At 48.8% G+C, this 24,338-nt stretch overlaps 1 protein-coding gene and 1 pseudogene across 1 annotated transcript in view; both read right to left on the reverse strand.

The window, feature by feature from the left end:
• Window positions 1-22,234, reverse strand: part of Dync2i1 (dynein 2 intermediate chain 1) — a 72,162-nt gene extending 49,928 nt beyond the window's left edge. Inside the window, exons 1-5 of the mRNA XM_047560423.1 lie at window positions 22,030-22,234; window positions 13,129-13,182; window positions 11,937-12,366; window positions 9,381-9,472; window positions 3,024-3,329 (exon numbers count right to left, since the gene is read on the reverse strand). Coding sequence (XP_047416379.1) covers window positions 3,024-3,329; window positions 9,381-9,472; window positions 11,937-12,366; window positions 13,129-13,182; window positions 22,030-22,044 — 897 coding nt within the window. The 5' untranslated portion in view covers window positions 22,045-22,234. The remainder of the gene's footprint in view (window positions 1-3,023; window positions 3,330-9,380; window positions 9,473-11,936; window positions 12,367-13,128; window positions 13,183-22,029) is intronic.
• Window positions 15,325-16,260, reverse strand: LOC124990407 (60S ribosomal protein L6-like; annotated as a pseudogene).
• Window positions 22,235-24,338: the final 2,104 nt, after the last annotated feature.

A 24,338-nucleotide genomic window follows, 5' to 3' on the forward strand; every position in this document is an offset into this window, starting at 1 on the left:
TACACAATAGCACCCAGCCCCAGGCTGTTTCTTTTTTTGTTTTGATTTTTTGCAGTACTGGGGATTGAACCCAGGTCCTCATGCATGCCAGACAAGTGCTCCACCACTGAGCTACATCCTCAGCCCCTTCAGATGATTATTAAATATTCCATATTAAACAACAATAAATGCTGGAGAGGTTACGAGGAAAAGGGAACACTTTAACACTGTTGTGGGATTGTAAATTAGTACAGCCACTATGGAAATCAGTGTGGAGGTTCCTCAAAATACTAGGCATTGGCTGAGGATATGGCTCAGTTGGTAGAGTGCTTGCCTTGCAAGCACAAGGCCCTGGGTTCAATCCCCAGCACCACAAAAAAAAAAAAAAAAAAAAGAAAGAAAGAAAAAAAAAATACTAGGCATAGACAGACAACAGATGGCTGAAGCCTTCAAAAGAACACGAGCATGGCAGACAGGGTCACAGGCCCCTGGTCAGTATTCATCAGCTTAACCACACCCTATCTCTAATGGATAACTGGATGCTTATGATAAAAGACAAAAGTTTTAATTAAAATAATGAACCAAAAATCATATAGGGCCATGTGTGGTGGGGCATGACTACAATCCCCACGACTCGGGAGGCCTTGCCAGAAGATCACAAGTTCAAGGCCAGCCTGGGAAAATTACAAAACCTTGTCTCAAAATTAAAATTGCAGGAAAAAAGGGCTGGGCATGTAGCTCAGGGGTACAGCACATGCCCTGGGTTCGAGTCCCAGCACTGAAAAAAATAACCACCTAGAGAAAGCGAGCAGTAATCAAGGAAAACACACCCTCCTGGGAAGAGTCCGATTGATATCTGTTATCCTGGTACAATTACTAAGAATGCCCTCTGCACCTGGTGTCACCTGAGGACACTTAGATCAAGTACTACACTGACAAAACGAAGCTGGAAAGCGTATTCTGAGCCCCTCAAAGTCTCTGCAAAAAAAAAAAAAAAAATGTTCCTTATGAACGCTCAATAACCACCCCTGCTGCTACACCGAGCACCTGCTCGTCACAGAGCTTCTCCAACTGGAGAACAGAAACCTCCCTTTGTTCACAGCTGTACTCTCAGCGCCCGGGACAAGGCCTGTCACACAGCGGCCACCTGAATGCAAACAGGCCACAAAGGAAGCTTTCAGTCATAGAAGCATCTGGATCTAATTTTGGTTGCTGTTGTTTTTTAAGTTTGTTTTTTTCTTTTTTCTGGTACCAGGGATTGAACCCAGAGGCACTGAACCTCTGAGCCACATCCCCAGTCCTTTTTTTCTTTTGAGACAGGGCCTGCGCTGCTTAGGGTCTTCACTAAGTTGCTGAAGTTGGCTCTGAACTTGTGATCCGCCTACCTCAGCCTCCCGAGCTCCTGGGATTACAGGTGTGCACCACTGCACCTGGCGAGAACTAGTGTTAAAGGCAGTGATTTAGTGAAAACGCAGAATGATGTTCTTAGAGGACCATTTCTTACATCCACCTTAATAAAAGCAAAATACATGTACTAAGACACGTCTGAGAAGGTGTTTCTTGGGCAGAATTAAACAAACACCAGCCAAGTAAGTCATTTCTAATAAGTGAATGTGACCTGGGGTATGAACAACAGACAAGTTCAAAACACACGTTGGTGGAGTCTAAGATGGGTATGTAGCGTTTTCCGTGAGATTCTGTCAGCTTCACTATGCATTGAAAATGTCCATAACAAAACTGGAGGAAACAATGAAAAGCTGTGATCCAGAGAGAGCCTCACAACACAGACTGCAGGCCGTGCCAGCGCTGCCTCAGCAGCTGACCCCAGCCCTCTGACAGGGGGCTCGGGTGGCTGAGTGGAGGGAGGTGGGCTCTGGGCACCTCACACAGTCAGAGGGCACCCCCTCAGGGCGAGGAAGAGCCGGACGTTCTGATCCACAGGTAGGGCTAGAGGGCTCAGAGTACAGTTCAGCACCGCTGAGGAAAGCCCAGGGTGAGGGCCAGGGAGGCCGAGGGTTGACCGTGAGGCAGCGGTGCAGAGAGCCGAGACGGCCGGAGCCGGTCCCCACCACAGAGCGTCCAGCCCGGACTCCTGGGTCTCACCCACCACAAACACCAGTGTGGCTCCTGGGCTCAGCTATGTGAATTCCCACCATGGACCCTGTGTGACTGAGACGATCTGGATGTCCCCCCGACCACCTGTGCCTCCCGACAAGATGCTGTCTCTGCTTTAAAGGAAGAGCCACCAAGAAACAGGACAAGTAAATCACATTCGCTTCAGACTCTGCAGAAAGAGCACGAAGCACCCATCTGAGAAGAGAAGATGCCAACATTAAGTACTCACAGTGATGAAATCAACATACATGGAGAGAAATCAAGACTTTATAGTTTTATTCTGTTTTGTTTTTTAGCAAATTTATGCTACCAATTCTGGTTGAAAATAATTGTTTCATAATTTATTCACTTCTGCCTTAAATATATTGGCTCTTTTTTTCTTTCCTCTTTTTGATGCTGGGAATTGTACCCAGAATTGCTTAGTCACTGGGCCACCTCCCCAGTCCTTTTTTTTTATTTTGAAACTAAGTTATTTTGATACTAAGTTACCTAGGGCCTCCCCAAGTTGCTCAGGCTGGCCTTCAACCTGTGATCCTCCTGCCTCAGCCTCCAGAGTCACTGGGATTACAGGTGTGCACCACCACACCCAGCTACAGTTTCCTTTTAAATGTTACAGTTAAATTTCACAATAGATTTCCAAATCTGTTAAAAGTATTCTGATACCAGATGTACTTATCTTTCTCTTTGGATGAAAACAAATAAAAATCAGGAGTTAAGTAAAAAAATAGTATTCCGATACCATAACCAAAAGATTTGCATTCATGATTCATAAAGGCCAATAACCTCCCTCCGCTGACCACGCAGCACAGATTCAGCCACACTTCCCACGTCCACTCACAGGCCCTTCCCGGGCATCACCGGGTTGCCTCCACCCCGCCCCAGCAGCACCTCAAGAGGAGTGAAGACACCACGCGGCACTGAGACCGTACCTTGGACGCCCTTTTCCTGTGCTCTTCTTTCCACAGTCTCTCTTTTCTATCCGTGCTACTTCGGTGCCTCTCATCAAGATGAAAGACGTCTTTATGTCGTTTTTCTTTATGTCTTTCTTCCCCTTCTTTGTCAGAGAATGAGTTGCTCTTTTCTTTCAAGTGCTTTTCTCTTTTCTCCCGTGTGCTGCTTTTTTCTCGGTGTTTCCTTTCTCGATCTGCTTCCCGTGGCTTCCTGTGCCTCCTTTCGCCTTCCTCTTTATAAAGCCAGTACTTGAGAGGGTTGTCTTTGCTGTCCCCATACTGCAACTGTGAAATGCAACAGGGAAAAGCACGTGAGCCAGTGGACAGCGGCCCTGCCTTGCACACTGTGGTGGAGACCAGCGGGGCAGGCAGAGCCACCACTGACCCTCTGCTCCATCACTGTCCCTCACAGCCACGTGTCTCCCCAGGACAATCTGATATCTCTGGGAAGAAAACAAAGCTCTGTTCATACCACTGCTCCTCTATTAGACACTGCTGGCCTCCCAACCCACAAGGTAACAGACAGAGGCCCAGCCGCCCTCACCCTGATTGTGGAAAGCAGTGTCCAGATCCCTAGTATGATGGCTTGGGTGCTGAATATGCCCACAGGCCCCGTGTAAAGGCTTGGTCTCCAGGTGGTGCTACTGGGAGGTACGGTGGACCTCTAGAAGGAGAGGCCTAGTGGGACGTCCTCGGGCCACTGGAGCATTCTCCCAGCAGGGCTGTGGGACCCAGTCTCATCCTCTTCCTCCCTCTCTACTCCCTGGCATGTATTATGAGTGGGTTTGCTTCACTGTGGGCTCCGACATGATGTGCTGCTCACCACAGGTCCAAGACGACTGGACCAGTCAACCATGGACCAGGACCTCCCACATGATGCGCTGCTCACGACAGGTCCAAGACGACTGGACCAGTCAACCATGGACCAGGACCTCCACATGATGTGCTGCTCACCACAGGTCCAAGACGACTGGACCAGTCAACCATGGACCAGGACCTCCACATGATGCGCTGCTCACCACAGGTCCAAGACAACAGGGCAAGTCAACCATGGACCAGGACCTCCACATGATGCGCTGCTCACCACAGGTCCAAGACGACTGGACCAGTCAACCATGGACCAGGACATCCACATGATGCGCTGCTCACCACAAGTCCAAGACGACTGGACCAGTCAACCATGGACCAGGACCTCCACATGATGCGCTGCTCACCACAGGTCCCAGACGACTGGACCAGTCAACCATGGACCAGGACTTCCCACATGATGCGCTGCTCACCACAGGTCCAAGACGACTGGACCAGTCAACCATGGACCAGGACCTCCACATGATGCGCTGCTCACCACAGGTCCAAGACGACTGGATCAGTCAACCATGGACCAGGACCTCCACATGATGTGCTGCTCACCACAGGTCCAAGAAAACTGGACCAGTCAATCATGGACCAGGACCTCCACATGATGCGCTGCTCACCACAGGTCCAAGATGACTGGACCAGTCAATCATGGACCAGGACCTCCCACATGATGCGCTGCTCACCACAGGTCCAAGACGACTGGACCAGTCAATCATGGACCAGGACCTCCACATAATGCGCTGCTCACCACAGGTCCAAGACGACTGGACCAGTCAACCATGGACCAGGACCTCCACATGATGCGCTGCTCACCACAGGTCCAAGATGACTGGACCAGTCAACCATGGACCAGGACCTCCACATGATGTGCTGCTCACCACAGGTCCAAGATGACTGGACCAGTCAATCATGGACCAGGACCTCCACATGATGCGCTGCTCACCACAGGTCCAAGATGACTGGACCAGTCAACCATGGACCAGGACCTCCACATGATGTGCTGCTCACCACAGGTACAAGACGACTGGACCAGTCAACCATGGACCAGGACCTCCCACATGATGTGCTGCTCACCACAGGTCCAAGACGACTGGACCAGTCAATCATGGACCAGGACCTCCACACGATACGCTGCTCACCACAGGTCCAAGATGACTGGACCAGTCAATCATGGACCAGGACCTCCACACGATGCGCTGCTCACCACAGGTCCAAGACGACTGGACCAGTCAATCATGGACCAGGACCTCCACATGATGTGCTGCTCACCACAGGTCCAAGACGACTGGACCAGTCAACCATGGACCAGAACCTCCCACATGATGCGCTGCTCACCACAGGCCAAGAAAACTGGACCAGTCAACCATGGCCAGGACCTCCCACACGTTGCGCTGCTCACCACAGGTCCAAGACGACTGGACCAGTCAATCATGGACCAGGACCTCCACACGATACGCTGCTCACCACAGGTCCAAGATGACTGGACCAGTCAATCATGGACCAGGACCTCCACACGATGCGCTGCTCACCACAGGTCCAAGACGACTGGACCAGTCAATCATGGACCAGGACCTCCACATGATGCGCTGCTCACCACAGGTCCAAGACGACTGGACCAGTCAACCATGGCCAGGACCTCCACATGATGCGCTGCTCACCACAGGTCCAAGAAAACTGGACCAGTCAATCATGGACCAGGACCTCCACATGATGCGCTGCTCACCACAGGTCCAAGACGACTGGACCAGTCAACCATGGACCAGGACCTCCACATGATGCGCTGCTCACCACAGGTCCAAGACGACTGGACCAGTCAATCATGGACCAGAACCTCCCACATGATGCGCTGCTCACCACAGGTCCAAGACGACTGGACCAGTCAACCATGGCCAGGACCTCCCACACGATGCGCTGCTCACCACAGGTCCAAGACGACTGGACCAGTCAACCATGGCCAGGACCTCCACATGATGCGCTGCTCACCATAGGTCCAAGATGACTGGACCAGTCAACCATGGACCAGGACCTCCCACACGATGCGCTGCTCACCACAGGACCAAGACGACTGGACCAGTCAACCATGGACCAGGACCTCCCACATGATGCGCTGCTCACCACAGGTCCAAGATGACTGGACCAGTCAATCATGGACCAGGACCTCCACATGATGCGCTGCTCACCACAGGTCCAAGACGACTGGACCAGTCAACCATGGACCAGGACCTCCACATGATGCGCTGCTCACCACAGGTCCAAGACGACTGGACCAGTCAACCATGGACCAGGACATCCACATGATGCGCTGCTCACCACAGGTCCAAGACGACTGGACCAGTCAACCATGGACCAGGACCTCCACATGATGCGCTGCTCACCACAGGTCCAAGACGACTGGACCAGTCAACCATGGACCAGGACTTCCCACATGATGCGCTGCTCACCACAGGTACAAGACGACTGGACCAGTCAACCATGGACCAGGACCTCCACATGATGTGCTGCTCACCACAGGTCCAAGACGACTGGACCAGTCAACCATGGACCAGGACCTCCACATGATGTGCTGCTCACCACAGTTCCAAGACGACTGGATCAGTCAACCATGGACCAGGACCTCCACATGATGTGCTGCTCACCACAGGTCCAAGAAAACTGGACCAGTCAATCATGGACCAGGACCTCCACATGATGCGCTGCTCACCACAGGTCCAAGAAAACTGGACCAGTCAATCATGGACCAGGACCTCCACATGATGCGCTGCTCACCACAGGTCCAAGAAAACTGGACCAGTCAATCTGGACCAGGACCTCCACATGATGCACTGCTCACCACAGGTCCAAGACGACTGCACCAGTCAACCATGGACCAGGACCTCCACATGATGCGCTGCTCACCACAGGTCCAAGACAACAGGGCCAGTCAACCATGGACCAGGACCTCCACATGATGCGCTGCTCACCACAGGTCCAAGACAACAGGGCAAGTCAACCATGGACCAGGACCTCCACATGATGCGCTGCTCACCACAGGTCCAAGACGACTGGACCAGTCAATCATGGACCAGGACCTCCCACACGATGCGCTGCTCACCACAGGTCCAAGACAACAGGGCCAGTCAACCATGGACCAGGACCTCCACATGATGCGCTGCTCACCACAGGTCCAAGACGACTGGACCAGTCAACCATGGACCAGGACCTCCCACATGATGCGCTGCTCACCACAGGTCCAAGATGACTGGACCAGTCAATCATGGACCAGGACCTCCCACATGATGCGCTGCTCACCACAGGTCCAAGATGACTGGACCAGTCAATCATGGACCAGGACCTCCCACATGATGTGCTGCTCACCACAGGTCCAAGATGACTGGACCAGTCATTCAGGCACTAGAACCTTTAACGCTGTCAACCAGAGTAAACCTCTTATCTCTGTAAGTCAAGGTCTCATTGACAGGAAGCTGACTGATACACTCAGCAAAGCAAAGCAACACTCAAAATCTAGGCCCTTCTTGCCTTCACGACATCGCTATTCCTGCCACCTCCACCCTAAGCCCACCAGCCCTAAGGTCTTCTGGAATACCTCTGTGCCACCCTAGGAGCCTGTGGCCCCTTCAGCCAGCACCGCAACACGATGCTGCCTCTCTTTTAATGCTGGGTCATGTCACTTGCTCTCACTGAGTTCACCCGGATGAAGAGTCTGGAAATGGGGGCCATCGTTTAGTCATCCCCAGATCCCAAAGCCACCATGAGTGCCCAGGAAACATGGGCTGACACTCACCAGAAGGTGTAAGAGGCTAATACAACCCAGCCTTAGGTTCAGACTCCATCCCTGGAGCACCAGCCACAGACAGTCCACCGTCAGCAGACCCGTGGCACACCTGTCCCAGCCTCTCCCCAGGGTCTCCTCTGCTCAGTCCGGGCAGGGGCCACTGGGTCCTCCTACAGACGCCCTCCTCACTGCTGAACTCCCTGCAGTCCCTCCACCCCTCCCGGGACCCAGCGGTCTCTTTCCTCTCCTTTGCTCCATTCTCCCAGACTCCATCTCACGCCTCTCGCCTCTGCCAGGATGACCTTCCCAGACAAAGGCAGGTGTTCTGGCCAGCTCCTCAGTGGAAAGGTTACATCACTGTCACGAATCATTCACCAAAACAAACTCAGTGGGAAATGAAGGTCCAAGCCTTAAAAACAAAGACCAAGAACAAAACAGACGATACTCACACAGCTAGAGTAGGGCACAGGCTGGGGACCACAGCAGCAAGAGGAACAGGGAGCGCAGCCCCACATCACAATTCTGCACCAACGTACAACAGAGACCCCACAGTCAAAGTCTGGACAGACCAACAACAATGCAGACAATGCAGGGTCAGACTTTTAATGCTAGCTGTGCCACAATAAAGTGAGCAAGGGCAACAGGTGAAACTGGCAAGAGGACAGTGAACACCTTCGGGACTGCAGAGGGTCCAGTCAGACACAGGGAGACTTCTGCTCCATGCACAGGAGGGACCTGCCACTAACAACAGCCAACTGACTATTTCAAAACAGTCAGCAGAGGGGATTTCAGTGTCCCTAACACAAAGTGCAATAAATATCTGAAGGGATGGATATGCCAATCAACTGTGAGGATCATGACACACTGTGTATGTGCTACGAGGTCACACTGCACACACAATTACCATGTGCCAATTAAAAAAGAAAAATGTTCAGAAATTTCAATTTCTTCTGAATCAAATTAGCAAAGATTAAACATGATAATTCCCAGCTGCTGCCTAGGACATGGGGAAGTTACACTCTGGTGATATCAATAATTATAACTTTTGTGTAAAGAAAACATGGCTTTCATTTACCTTGATCCAACACCTTTATTTTCAGGAATAAGAAAATAATTACGAATAAATGTAAAAAGTTGGGCTGGGGAGATAGATCAGTTGGTAAGGTGCTTGCCTTGCAAGCACAGGGCCCCGGGTTCGATCCCCAGCACCATTTAAAAAAAAAAAAAAAAATGTAAAAAGTTTACCCCATGGATGTCTTAACAATAAAAAAGTTTAAAAGCAATCTAAACGTCCAAAAACATTTAGACCATTAAAATATGTATCCATTAAAACATCAGAGAAATATGATAACTCAGGAAAATGCTCAAGATGTATTAAACTCAATCTACAAAACATTAAAAATCTAACTTAAGAAAAAAGTTTACATATGATTCATGCACAAACTTGATCAGATACTTATTTAAACATTATCAATAATTATCTCTGGATGGGGAATAGACAGTTTTCATTTTCTTATTATTCATCTGTATCTTCCAAACGTGTAAACAACCAAGAGCTGCCCCTGGGATCAGAAGCTGACTCCCCTCATGCCCAGGCCCCTTCCAGGGCCTTAGCCTGACAGGGATTCTCACTGGTGCCTCCCAGGGAGGGCTCCAGGCCTCCCACAGGCACACTGGAAAGTCCTTGGGGGGCGGGGCCTGCGTACCTTTCTTTCTCGGTATCTTCTTTCTCTGTCTTCATCTACTCTTTCAGAGTCTTCATCTCGCTTTTCTTTCTCTTCAATTCTTACTTTGCTTACTACAAAAATAAAACACATCTTTAATATTCCCAAATTTTAATATATCGAAAAGATCCAACACCTTGCTGGAGGCTCCACTGCACATATTGCCTTTTATCAACGTGTATTTTAAAATATTCTTCCACTATAACACAGTCCCCAAACCCAAGAGTGGCGAGTCCGAGTTCTAGACTTAAAAGGCAGTCTGGGGAGCAGATATAAGGCTTCCTCTCCAGTTCGTTACCGAGGCACCTGGCCATGCCTGGTTTCCCCGATACTCCAGGAGAGCACCAGCCCAGCACATGACACCTCCAGGGTTTCTGGGCATCTGTAGAAAAGTTCTATGGGGAAGCAGAACCTAGTCAAAGAAGGAAAATCAGCCCACCAAGCCAGGCATCTTAGCCACCCGTGCAGCTCCAAGGAAATCCCTGCCTATGGACCTGCCTAGGAGAGAGCATGGTCCCATAGCCTTTTGACCCCCTACTCAGAGGAGACAAAGGAGGCAGGAGGGCCCAGAACAGCTGACACCAGGTGCAGCCCTGCCCAAAGAGAGGCTGAAGTATCAGGTATCAGGTGAGAGATGCTCAGCCAGGGCCCAGCGTGACCCAGAGAGAAGTCGCAGGAGGGACTGGGAGGACCCAGTTTCTGGGGATGCCCGGAGCACAAGGAAAACCAGGCTTCACTTCTGAGTGTGCGCAGCCAAAGTCACTGGGCTTGTGATTAAGAAAATCAGCTCTTTAGCACATCGTACACACATACCTGTTCAAACTGAGTCCTACTCATAGGTACGATTGATACATGTTAATCAAAAGTAAAGATTTTTAAAACAAACACTTTAAAAGGTAAGGGCAAACTCAAACTTTCAGAAATTGAGGCAAAGAACATGCACTGAGTGCACAGCACTGGTCCTTCTCCAGGAAGTCTAAAACACAGGCACACCGGCGGGCTCACTCCAGGCACACCATGAAGGCACAGCCCCAGGACTCAGAGACCCAAAGAAGACGCATGGAGTCAGAGGATTCCCAGGTTTTCTGACCTGAGGACCAGGAGGATGCATCACCACCCACTGGAAGGAAGGACCCAGACTCCAGTGTAGCGTGGCAGCTTCTGACACCTCCTGGACATCACAGTACAGGCAGACACACAAGTCTGGGGCTCAGGGAGCAGCCCAGCTGGGCTAAAACCTGGACCTGAGGAATAGACAATGGCTTAAACTGTGAGTCTGGATCCATCCATGCAGGAGAAAGGCGACTGGGGAAAGGGCCACACTGCCCAGAGGGTGATGCGCAGGAGAGAGAAACGAGGAGATGGGCCTAGAAAGGAGTCCAGGAGAACTGCGAGGAGTCTAACCGCGTAACTAGTCTTCACGGTGTGATTCTCTCCAACCCATGTTGAAGGAAGAGCAGTCAAAGGTCATGGCAAAAGGACACTGATGAAAACAAGAGACATTAGAGAGAACACCAAGAACCCCAAGGCAGAAATGGTAAAGGAGGCACTGAACAGTAAAACAGCTCCTGCTAAAATAACTAGCGGCAACCCAACACACCCAACGCTCCCACACCAGGGCGCACACAGACGCCCGCGTAGGAACGCCCGAATGCCCATTATCGCATCCCTTTTCCTGACAGGGCTGCTGCAGATGGCGGCCCTGTGCTGGGATGGCACGTGACCAAGACAGCGGACAGTCCTGGCTCTGCAGATCCGGCACAGCCAGGCTGCAGCCTTTGTCGGCTCTCTAATGCACCCCTGCTGCACATCAGTTGGGTCAAGTGAGCTCTGATAAAAAACAAAGCCTACCTGCACAACCAAAGAAGAGCAAAGAAATGTCCATGTGAGAGGGAAACATCAGAACTCCTACATGCTCAGGAGAGTAACATTTGGATACTGTTTGAAATAAGACTGACATTTTTGAGGAATACTTTAATCGAAGAACTTTAGATAAAAATATTTTTTATCCACAAAGGATAACTAAAATATGTTTCAATAATAAAACTTCTGAAAATAAGATAAAGTTAACTGTTACTTCATTAACTGAATGAGCATGGAAAACATCAAAGTCACACACACACATACTAGAGCCTACAACTTAAATTCAAAGCTGAAACATACGCAAAGTAGAAGAGAAAACAAAATGATAAATGAACATATCTAAAGAGGAAAACGCAGTTGGGCATGGTGGTACACACCTGTGATCCCAACGACAGGGGAGGCTGAGGCAGGAGGATCACAGGTTCAAGGCCAGCCTCAGCAACTTAGGAAAGCCCTAAGCAACTAAGCAAGACCCGGTCTCAAAAACAAACAAATAAAAAAGGGCTGGGGATGTGGCTCAGTGGTAAAACACCTCTGGGTTCAATCCCCAATGCAAAAAAAAAGAAAAAAGAAAAAAGGAAAGGAAAGGAAAAGGCCCCAAAGCACAAGAACTTAAAAGCGACCTGTCCCATCGCCTCCCCCACTCCCCACCTCCACCCAGCATCCAGGACGCACCTGATCGAGTCTTCCTCTCCACCTTCTCCAGGGGCCAGTCATGAACCTCTCGACCCAGGAGGTTGTGATAAGCGGTCGTCTGCCTCAGCTCTTCCCTCCGAGCTCTTCTGTCTCTTTCTTTCTCTCTGTCTTTTCCTCTGCTGTGAGGCTTCTCTGCATCTTGTTCTCGATACTTCTCTTTTGATTTTTCCTTCTCCCGGTCTTTTATGTCTCTCCTCCTCTCTCGGAGTTTCTCTCGGTCTCTCTCCCCACGAGGACTCTCCTTGGAGGTGTGAGTGTCTCCCCCGGTCATTCTGCCCCGGTGTCGAGTGTCTGGGTCTGGGTCCCTGTACTTGTGCTCCCTGGGTTCAGGGAGCTCCACTTCTGACTCCTTGTGCAGCTTCTTTTCTCTGTGTTTCTTCTCTTCCTTGGGACTGCCTGATCGTGCAGCCTAAAGCAGGAGGAAGAAGGACCTCTTGACCAGGAAAGCACACTCCATTAACTTTATTTCCCCCGTGCTGGGCTGGAACCCAGGGCCTCTTGCATGCCAGGCAAGAGCTCTGCCACTGAGCTACACCCCCAACCTCTCCATTAACCAAGTATTTGAATGTGAGAATCATACTCATATCAAAGTACCTTAAAAAACATTGGATTCAACTGCTTCTGATCCTAACAAGATGGGGGGGGGGGGAGACGCCGAGCACTTAAAACACGAAGTTCCTTGATTCATACTTATTTTCATTTCTGTAACTGCTGACTAGAGACCACATGTCAGAGACTTTGATGTCTGTTAGTAAATCAAAGCTGACACATAACATGGATTACAGAGAGGTGATGGAGCTGTGTTTTAAGCACCTTCACTACACAACTCTCAGCAGCACCTGATCTCACTCCGCACCCAGTCCACCCCACCGTGGCAGCCCTGTGGACTGAGAACCACCTGCTGGAGCACACTGAGTACCTGGCTAGGACAGCCCCTGAGTGGACAGGTGTCAGGTGGCCTGAGAAGCAGGACAGGCAGCCAGCCCAAAGGTTGGCCCATTCCAATGCAGTTCCAGAGGCACTGGCCACATGCTTCCACTTTGAGTCAAAACCCCTCTGAAGTGAGTCACACACAACCAGAGTTGTGTGATGCTATGAACCAGGTAAGACTGTCCAAAAAACCCATAAGGGCTCCATACAGATCCCAACTTGAATCTTTAAAACATATTACCCAAAGGTGTTTTCTGAGGTCATCTGCTTTCCAAGTATCGTCTTTGGTTCTTCTCTAAAAAGAAAAGTATAAAGTTAGACTTTTTAAAGTTCCAAATTACTAATTTTATGTGTTCCAGTGAGTAACTTTTTCATGACCCTATTTAAATCAATGGTGATTAATTCTCCTTTGCAAGAAAACACCCATCCACCTACTAAAATAAAAGACAGAAATATAGATTTTAAAGTTATTTACTATCTAAAATTACCCATAATTATTATAGAATATATTCATTTGGCTCCTTCAAAAATCATTAAATAACATAAAATAAAAGAGAAAACAAGTCATAAGGGCAGTTGAACAACCAAAGGCAAATATTCAAGTTGGGATTTGAAATATGTTGTCAGGGTACATTTTCCAACAGCAGCCAAGTGCTATGCCCACGGCGGGTAGGTTGAGGGCTCCGTGCTCCTAAGACAGAGGGACACTGTGCAACTTCCAGTCAGTGTGGTCCCACCCAGTTCTCCCTGGGCCTCAAGGCATAAGGAGAAGCCAAAGAGTCCCCTGCATGTCCCAGCCAAGGACTCCAGAGTCCCACCTGTACAGTCGGTGGTCAGAAATGTTGAGGAGACAAGATTTCACAAGACTGGTTCCACCTGAGTCACCACATACCCTTCCCAACCTCGCTTTAATAGCTGAGACCCCAGACGTCAGGGAGCATGGCTAAGACACCCACAGAACACATGAGCAAACTAAAAGGCTGTGGTGTTTTGTACCACAAAGTTGGGAAATTTTTGTTGTTGTTTTGTTTTGTTTTGTTTGCAGTACTGGGATTTGAACCAGGATTGCTCTATCACCGAGCTAAATTCCCATCCCTTTTTTTGAGACTTATTTTGAGATAAGGTCTTGCTAAGTTGCTGAGGCTGGCCTTGAACTTGCAATCCTCCTACCTAGACCTTCCAAGTTGCTTTGATTATAGGTATGCACCACTCTGACCTGCCTGTGGTGATTTTTTTATGTAGAAATAACAACTGGGAAGTATGGACAGACAGAAATGTGTTCAGCCTCAAATGCATGCCAGAGGCCATACTGCTTTGAATCTCATAACCCTGTAAGTCAGTCACTGGCTCCATTTCACAGATGAGGACACTGGGGCATAGAGAAGTTAAATAGCTTTCACCTCCAGTCCTGCACATTGCTAGGTACATACTAGGAACTGGACAGAGATCTGTGGAAGGAATGAGTGGACTAGTGAGCGCATTTCTTGCCTGAGAGAATTGGGCAGCCTACAAGCTCAGGTCTCTCTGTCCCTCAAGAACACCTACACTCAAGCGACAGACATGTCCAGCTTCCAGCCCAAAAGGAGTACGGTGCAGATAGAAACGATGCTGACAACTCTGAAAAGAGGCACTAGGGATGTGGATGCAGCTCAGCAGCAGAGTGCTTTCCTAGCATGTGCAAGTCTTGGGTTTCAACTCAGCACTGAAGAATAAAAGAAGCACCACCCTTCAGAGACCTGCATTTCACATGTCCAACAGTTTTTTTTACTATCTATGACAGAGTTCTTGCTCCTGATTAGATGAGCTATCTTTCAAGTTCTCTCCCCTGTCCCTGAAGGATGACCACATCTCCACCACCTTCCAAGCATAGATCACATCTCTCCCTCTGTCCCTCAAGGATGACCACAGATCAAATCTCTCCCTCTGTCCCTCAGGATGACCACATCTCCTACCCATCTTTTAAGCATCAATCATCTCTCTCCAACTATCCTTCTTCTCTTTCCTTCCTCTCTTCCTTTGCTTTGCTTTTCTGTGGTGCTGGGTATTGAACCCAGGACCTCATGGATACTGGGCAAGTGTTCTTCCACTTAACTGCACCCTCAGCCCAGCCCATTCTATCTTCCAAGTCTGGTCACACCTCTCCACCCATCTTCCAAGTATGTTCACGCCTCTCCAACTAACTTTCAAGTATGTATTAGATCTCAGCTAATCCCTAACCCAGAGTCTTGGTCACCAAGTACTGTTCAACATATAACGATATATCATAAAGTTCAGCTTTAAAAAAATATGAACTATGGATCCCTATAAAACAATCTTAGTTCATCAGCTACCTGAACTGTTCTAAAACTTAAAGGGGAAATGTTAAGATAATAAAGTGCATGATCTTTTTTTTTTTTTTAAATGTATCAGTTATTTAATTAGGTTCTTGGTAAGAAATTTAGAACACCAATTTATGAGGATAAATTCCATTTGTTAGAGCAAAAACAGATCACATGTAGCCCTGGAGCTGAGGAATAGCTTTGATTTTGGGTAAAATTTGTGAGACCACAGCTTTCTGATCAACCTGGCACTGCTCTGTCATCTTGTATTTCTCTTTTGCTGTGTTGGAGATTTCACCTTCCTGGTGTCTGGGCTTCCTCAACTTCTTCTTGAAGTAAGCATCAGTAAGGTGTTTTGGGATTTTCACATTGCTGATATCAATCTTTGTGGAGGTGACAATAACAAATTTCTGGTGTGTTCCACGCAGAAGAACTCGATTAAGGGAAAGAGGTCCCATCACAAGTAGCAAGCCACTGCTCAGCTACTTCAGGAAAACCACTCTTGCCTCTGTGGCGCCCAGTGAGGATGATCAAGATGGTCCCGAGAGTGATGCTGGCTCGCAGTTTTCACACACGCTGACTGAAGGGCTTTTTGCCATGGCTCAACAGCTTCTGTGGCACGTCTTCAGTCGGATAGTATATAGGCATTTTGCGAAGCTTAACCACTCTGGTTCCACCCTTCTTGTCACCACCAACTGGTTTTGTGACACCCTTCTTCTTCTCAACCTTAGATTTAGCAACCGAGTACTTCTTTTTGTACATGGCCTTGCGGGAATACATAGCAGATGGGGAATATCTGACAATTCCTCTAACCAGGACAGGGTTTTGGCTGCAGTGGGGCTTCCCTTTCTTGGGTTTCTTATCCTTAGGGTCTCCCTTTTTAACCTTGTCAACAGCATCGGACTTCTTGGCTCCAGGTTTCTTCTCCTTAGCATCTGGCTTCTCAGCCTTTTCACCTGCCATCTTGCAAGGTGGGAAAGAGCAAAGTGCGTGATCTTAAAAGAGTTCTTCTAATTCTCCAACAATCCTCCAAAGAAAGTGGTCCAGGACACTGACTCACACCTAATAAGAGAACAGGGTGCAAGACGTGCTATCTTCCTAGCCGGGGCCCGCATCAGCAGCTCCCACCAGGTGCGGGGCGTGTGCTCACTCTCAGTCCTCACTCTGGAAGGAGCCAGCTGCTAGGTCAGAGGATGCTCCAGCACACTCGAGGAGTTCCATATGGGAAGCCAGTAACGGGTCACCCCAGAAGAGGCCCAGCCACACCTTCAGATGACCTCATGATTGTAACCTGATGTTCTGCCCAAACCATTTCCAAATCCTCCCACAGAAACCAAGAGGGTCATAATCATGGGTATTGCTGTTGAGAAACAGGTAAAGCCCCCCACCGACAACCCTCACCTCAGGCGACTCCCCGTCGCCCCCTAGCACTAAGCATACACCTGTAAAGATGTTCACTACTAACACTTGGTCTTGGTCTCCCTGATCACACAAGCCCTCTGGAGACGGAATCACGGTTGGTTCCTGTGGTGCTCCCCAGTACCACATGCCCTTCCATCCTGAACAGTTACTAATCACTGTGCTTTAGTGAAGTGACACTCCTTCACCACAGCTGCCACACAGCTTCCTACCCATGTGCAGGCACAGCTGAATGACAGAAGTAACTGCAGCAAAGGAAAATCAGCTGAGAATACTTACTGCGGAGAACAATCATATTCATCCTAACTAATTTTCCCTTCAAGAAACACTAGCTTAGCCAGGTGAGGAGGTAAACACCTGTAATCCAGTTACTTGAGAGGCTGAAGCAGGAGGATCACAAGTGCAAGCATAGCCTCAGCCACACGGCAAGACCCTGTCTCAAAAGAACAAACAAGGGCTGAGTAAAAACTGGAACAAGACAGGGATGCCCTTTCACCACTCCTGATCCACACAGTCCTGGAAACCCTCGCCAGAGCAGTTAGACAGAAGAAGTTAAAGGGGTAAGAATGAGAAAAGATGCCAGGCACAGTGGCACACACCTGTAATCCCAGCGGCTCGGGAGCCTGAGGCAGGAGGATCAGGAGTTCAAAGCCAGCCTCGGCAATGGCGAGACGCTAAGCGACTCAGTGAGACCTGTCTCTAAATACCTAAATAAAATACAAAAAGGGTAGGGGATGTGGTTCAATGGTCGAGAGTCCATGAGTTCAATCCCTGGTACAAAAAAAAAAAAAAAAAAAAAAAAAAAAAAACTAGGAAAAGAATTCAAACTGTCCCTATTTGCCAACAACATGATTCCATATTTAGAAGATCAAAAAATATCTATCAGAAAACTTCTAGAACTCATAGATGAATTCAGGAAAGCAGCAAGATGTAAAATTAACATCCATAAATCAACTGCAGTCCTATACATCAGTGATTGAATTAACTGAAAAAGAGAAATTAGGAGAACTATCCTCTTCACAAATAGCCTCAAAAAGAAAATATTTGGAAATCAATCTAACAAAAGAGGTGAAAAATCTCTAAAGTGAAAACTACAGAACACTAAAGAAAGAAATTGAAGATGATATTACAAGATGGAATGACCTCCCATGTTCTTGGATAGGCTGGGGATATAGCTCAGTTGGTAGAGTACTTGCCTGTCAAGCACAAGGCCCTGGGTTCAATCCCCGACACAGCAAAAAAAAAAAAAAAAAAAAAAATGGCCATACTACCAGTGAAATTCCTGTTAAAATTCCAATGACATTCTTCATAGAAATAGAAAAAACTATCATGAAATTCATTTGAAAAATAAGAGGCCCAGAATAAACAAAGCAATCCTCAGCAAGAAAAGTGAAGCAAAGGCATCACAATACCAGATCTTAAATTATACTACAGAGCCACAGTATCTAAATGGTTTGGTACTGGCACCAAAACAGACAGGTAGACCAAAGGTACAGAATAGAAGATACACAGATGAACCCATATAAATACAGTTATCTCTTCTAGACAATGGCACCAAAAATGTCCACTGGAGAAAAGACAAGCTCTTCAATAAGTGGGACTGGGAAAACTGGAAATCCATACGAAACAAAGAGGTTGAACCCCTGTCTCTCACCGTGCACAAAACTGAACTCAAAGTGGATCAAGAACTAGGCATTGGACCACAGACCCTGTGCCTAGAAGAAAATGTAGTCCCAAATCTCTATCATGCCATTTTAGGAACGAAATTCCTCAACAAGACTCCTACGGCACAGGAAGTAAAATCAAGAATCAACAAATGGGATGGTATCAAACTAAAAAGCTTCTTCACAGCAAAGGAAACAATTAGTAACGTGAAGAGAGAGCCTACAGAATGGGAAAAAATCTTTACCACATGCACCTCAAGTATAGCATTAATCTCCAGAATACAGAAAGTACAAAAAACTTGGGCTGGGGAGATAGCTCAGTTGGTAGAGTGCTTGCCTCGCAAGCACAAGGCCCTGGGTTCAATCCCCAGCACCACAAAAACAAAACAAAAAAAAAAAACAAAGAACTTAACACCAAAAAACAAGTTACCTAATCAATAAATTGGCAAAGGAACTGAACAGACACTGCACAGAAAAAATACAATTGGTCAACAAATACATGAAAAAATGTTCAACATCAATAGCAATTAGAGATGCAAATTAAAACTACACTGAGATTTCATCCCACTCAAATCAGAATGGCAATTATCAAGAATACAAGCAACAATAAATGTTGGTGAGGATGTGGGGACAAAGGTACACTCATACACTGCTGGTGGGACTGCAAATTTGTACAACTACTCTGGAAAGCAGTATGGAGATTCCTCAGAAAACTTGAAATGGAATCACCATTTGACCCAGTTATCCCATTCCTCAGCATATACCCAAAGGACTTAAATCAGCATACTATAGTGACACGGCCACATAAATGTTTATAGCAGCTCAATTCATAATAGCTAAACTATGGAACCAGCCTAGGTACCCTTCAACCAATGAATGAATAAAGAAAATGTGACACATATACACAATGGAATATTACTCGGTCATAAAGAAGAATGAAATTATGGCATTTGCCAGTAAATGGATGGAACTGGAGACTATCATGCTAAGTGAAATAAGCCAATCCCAGAAAACCAAAGGCCGAATGTTCTCTCTGATATGTGGATGCTGACTCACAATAGGCAACTTAGTGAGGTCCTCAGCAACTTAGGGAGATCCTGTCTCAAAATAGAAAATAAAAAGATCTAGATGGCCTGGCGCAGTGGTCTGAATTCCCAGAGGCTCGGGAGGCTGAGGCATAAGGATCAAGAGTTCAGTCAGCCTCAGCAATTTAGTGAGCCCCTAAGCAACTTAGCAAGACATGGCTCAGTGGTCAAGTACCCCTGCGTTCAATCCACTGTATCCAAATATAAATAAATAAATAAAAAGAAAGAAAGAGAGAGAGAGAGAGAAACTAATGGAAAATCAAAGGGTCATTTAAGAAATATACAGTCCAAGCTGGGTGTGGTGGCTCACGCCTGTAATCCCAACAGCTTAGGAGGCTAAGGCAGGAGGATCATGAGTTCAAAGTCACCCTCAGCACAAGTGAGGTGCTAAGCAACTCAGTGAGACCCTATCTCTAAGTAAAACACAAAATAGGGCTGGGGATGTGGCTCAGTGGTTGAGTGTACCTGAGTTCAATCCCTGGTACCAAAAAAAAAAAAAAAAAGAAAAAAAGAAAAGAAAGAAAGAAGTATATGATCCAAATATGAAGTAAATTGCATTGCAGTACATTAATTAAATATAAGAAAAGATTATCTATTTGACCCTATGTGTTTTCTCTGACAAGGAGTGTAGGGTCCGGGACTGTATCTTCTCTACTGGTCCAGTCACCCTGGGTCTGCAGTGAATTCTGCTAACATCATCATGCATCAACCTATAAGCAAAACAAAGAAAAGTTACAGAATAATTCATGGAAATGTAAAGGGAATGGTATGAAGATGATAAAAGTCAGGATATTGTTGGGTTTGAGGAGAAACAGAGAGTAATTTAGGACTTATCTTCCTAACTTACTTAAAGGAAAGTTAAGAGATACTACCTAGAATGAATACAACACAAATTATTTAACATTATTATAGGAAAACAACAGAAAAAATGAGAAGGTAAGAGGAAATGTAGGCAAACTAAATTCCTCATCTTTTAGTGGGTACTCAATAGACAACAAGACTAACACTAGTTAACATTTACTGAAATGTGTTAACGAAATAACAAGCAGTGCTGTAAGCACTCTTACATGTAATATTTCATTAAACAATCATAAACACCCTGTGACACGGCTATTATTGTGCCCATTTTACGAACTCGGAAAATATAGCATGATAAGTAACCATCCCAGAGTCATACAAGTAAATAGAGAAGCCAGAATTCAAACACCAGCAGCCAGAATTTGATCTCGACTTCAGAACCTGTGACATGCAACCCTTTAAATTTAAAGGTGAATAAAATTTACATTTTGTGTCATAAGCCACTCCATCCACATTTCTGGTACTCAACAGCTACATCCAGCCAGTACATACTGGACAATTCAAACACAGAACGACTCGCAGCAAGCAAATGCACAACGCGGTTCTGCACCAAGTGCAGCTACACACCTGGTTGAATTCCATCAGTGAAGAGGCAAAGGTAAAAGCATACGGTTCAGAGCCAGGCAGTACGTTAGGAGCAGGTGCGGACTGTCAGCCCTCTCCTTCAGCGCAGTCCAACACGCTTGGAGATTTTTAAATTACGGCGAAGACAACTACCCCACGGCAGGCACGTGCAGCGCGGCATCCTGCGATGCTTCAGGAGACACTCAGACGTGCCCGTTTCCCTTCTGCCAGGCCTGCACAGAGGCTCCTCCAGAAGCCAAGGCCGGGAGCAGAGGTGAGGAGGGGTCAGCGGAGTTCAGCAGACCAGTTCCAGTCCCACAGGACGGACCCCGCCCCCAATACGCTCTCAGACTATGCCCTAGACTCCACCCCGAACATGTCGAACACTTCCCCTCGCAGCAGCAACCCCTCCCACCCATCACTGCGCCTGGGGCACCGCTCGCCTTCAGACCTGGACACCGCCCCTCGCCCCGCCCCCATGCCCTGGATGCCGTCCCTCGCCCCGCCCATGCACCCCGAACACCGCCCCTCGCCCCGCCCTCACACCATGAACACCGCCCCTCGCCCCGCCCTCACACCATGAACACCGCCCCTCGCCCCGCCCTCGCACCCCCGAACACCGCCCCTAGCCCCGCCCTCACACCCGAACGCTGCTCCTCACCCCACCCACGCACCCCGAACACCGCCCCTCGCCCCGCCCTCACACCATGAACACCGCCTCTCGCCCCGCCCTCGCACCATGAACACCGCCCCTCGCCCCCGTCCTCACCATAAACACCGCCCCTCGCCCCGCCCTCACACAATGAACACCGCCCCTAGCCCCGCCCTCACACCCGAACACCGCCCCTCGCCCTGCCCTCACATCCGAACACCGCCCCTCGCCTCGCCCTCACACCCGAACACCGCCCCTCGCCCCGCCCTCACACCCGAACACCGCCCCTCGCCCCGCCCTCACACCATGAACACCGCCCCTCGCCCCGCCCTCACGTCCTGGACACGGCCTCTCGGCCCGCCCCTCACGCCCAATCTGGTTCCCGCTAAGCAGCCCAGAGGCAAATGCTGCTAGAAGGGTTTGGGGTGGGGGGCGTCTCCTCATGGAACTCCCGGGAACCAGCAGTTCAGACTGCGGCCCGGCCCGCTTCCCCGAGTCCTTAGAAGGAGTCGGGCGCGGGCGGGCCCCCTGCGGAGAGAGGGACGCGCCTTTTCGCCTCGCCAGGACATGCCGCGTACCGACCTTCCCAGGTTCCATCGCTCCTCGAAGACCCGAGTACCGCGGTATCCTCGGCCCCAGGCAGGCGCAGGCTACCAGGAGGAGACAAGCCAGCTGGCGCCCACTCTTTTCGGCCGGACGAAGCGGGCCGAGCTGCCGCTCTATGCGTGCGGGCGTCCCGACTCCTAGCAACCGGCAAGCAGGGGCAGCAAAGGGCCCAGCGATCGCTGCCCAGCATGCACCGCGGCCGCTCCCACTGCGCCTGCGTATCCCCGCCTCCACTGCCGGTCGGAGCCGCAGAGAGCCGATTGGTCCTTTGCGCCTACGTTTTCTGGACGCCTAGCAACCGGCGGGCCAGAGCCTCAAAGGTCAAAGGGTCGCTGTTCACTTCTCCCCGCGGTTCTTGGCTGGACGGGAGCGGCTCCCCTTGTCACCCGGTGCTACCCTCACGAAGACAGCGAGAGATCATGAAAGATCTTGACGTTGGAGTAGGGCTTTACCCCTCCCAGTTACGTCCCTTTGTCCTGTCTTGACAAGAAACACCTTAGGTAGGCGCTACGCCTGGCAGGGTGGCGCACGCCTGTAATTCCCGCGACCGGGGCGGCTGAGGCAGAAGGATCGCAGGTTCGAGGCCAGTCTCCGCAAATTAGCGAGGCCGTACGCAATTTAGACCCTGATTCGAAATAAACAGCGCTGGGGATGAGGCTCGCTGGTTCAGCGCTCTGGGCTCAGTGCCAGAAGCGTCAGTGCCATATCCTTAAGATGGGAATCAAGGGTTCGGAATGGGGTGGTTGAGCGACTTCATCGAGCGCAGACCAGAGAGACGAACACGTACTCGGCAGCGCAGCTTATTTACGGCTTGGACACAGCGGCCCGCAGGACTCGGGTGGTGGCTGCAGCGTGGCACGGCGGTTGTGCCAGCGCCGCGGCTTTGCAGCTGGGGATTTTCCGCGCGCTGTTTTCCAGTCCCAGTTGAGGAGCCAGTTCACGACCGGGGGCTGCACAAAGCTGGTTGCCCTGCCTCGGCTTCCTCACTTGGGCTGAGCCCGCCGTCCCTTTCGCTGGCCCGCACGCCGGAGAGGAAGGCGGGCGAGGAGGTCAGCACTGCCTGCCCCCCGCAAAGCCAACCTAAGCCTCGCCAGCTTCACGCTGCCTCTCGAGTGAGAGTGCACGGAAATACAGCGCCAGCCACAGTGTTAGAAACCCACGCCTGCTACGGGAAGGCCACCCGATCGCAGACTGCGGCCAAACTACCTCCTATATCTCTTGAATATGAATGTGTCCATTTCTCGCCACTCCAGTCCCCACCAGTGCCTCCTCCGCTGCGGACAAAGCTATCTAAACCGTAAATCGCGGGTCGCTCCCTGCCTTTACCGCACTCTTTCCTCACCAGCGTAACTTGGAGTTGCTCAAACGCACCAATCTACAGGGTTCTGCAAATGCTATTTCCTCTTTCTTACCACGATCAGTTATGTTTGTAGAATAAATCGATCTAGTCCTATAGAGGAACCTAAAACAATTGTTTTTTGAATACCTCATTTGCCAATCGATTACAGTCTAATATTTCTTCTATCATCTTTATTTATTCACCAAATAACTAAGCTCATTGTGATGATCTGGTAACCAAGGGAGTGCTAGACGTAGCTAAATAAAACACTATCTAGACCTCTAGCAACTAATAATTGTTAAGAAAGAGAAATATGCAAGCAATTATTAAATGATGTGAAAATGTGCTACTCATAAAATGCAGTGATTGTCAAGATCTGGATTCAATCCCTAGCACTGGAAAAAAAAGCAGTAGTTCCCCATGGAAGAAAAGACTAACATTAGGAAAGGCTTCATTTCAGTTAGATCTTGAAGCATAAATAATTAATCAGGAAGAGTCACTGAGAACATTTTGAGGGGGAAGACAAATCTGGGTACAAATTCAGAAAGAAGGAGTGTTCAGCAATAATTGTATCTATAACAACACAGTCCAACTGAAATAGAATGTGAATCACATGATTACATATTTTCTAGTAGCTACATTTTGTTGTTGTTTTGGGGTTGGTATTTTGGTTTTGTTTGTTTGTTTTGATACTGGGGATTGAACCCAGGGGTACTTTACCACTGAGCTACATTCCCAGCCCTTGCTGAGGTTGACCTCAAACTTGAAATCCCCCTTTCTCAGCCTCCTAAATTGCTGGGATTATAAGAGTGGGCCACCACACCAGGATATAATCACCTCTTATCACACTGCCATTAAGTCCCAACACCTGAATGGGGAGGAGACACCCTCAGATCACAGCAGTCCCAGATACTTCTCCAAGTCAACCAGGTCTCACCGCACAATT

This window comes from Sciurus carolinensis, chromosome 8 (genome assembly GCF_902686445.1).
Source record: "Sciurus carolinensis chromosome 8, mSciCar1.2, whole genome shotgun sequence".
In the NCBI taxonomy this organism is placed as follows: domain Eukaryota; kingdom Metazoa; phylum Chordata; class Mammalia; order Rodentia; family Sciuridae; genus Sciurus; species Sciurus carolinensis.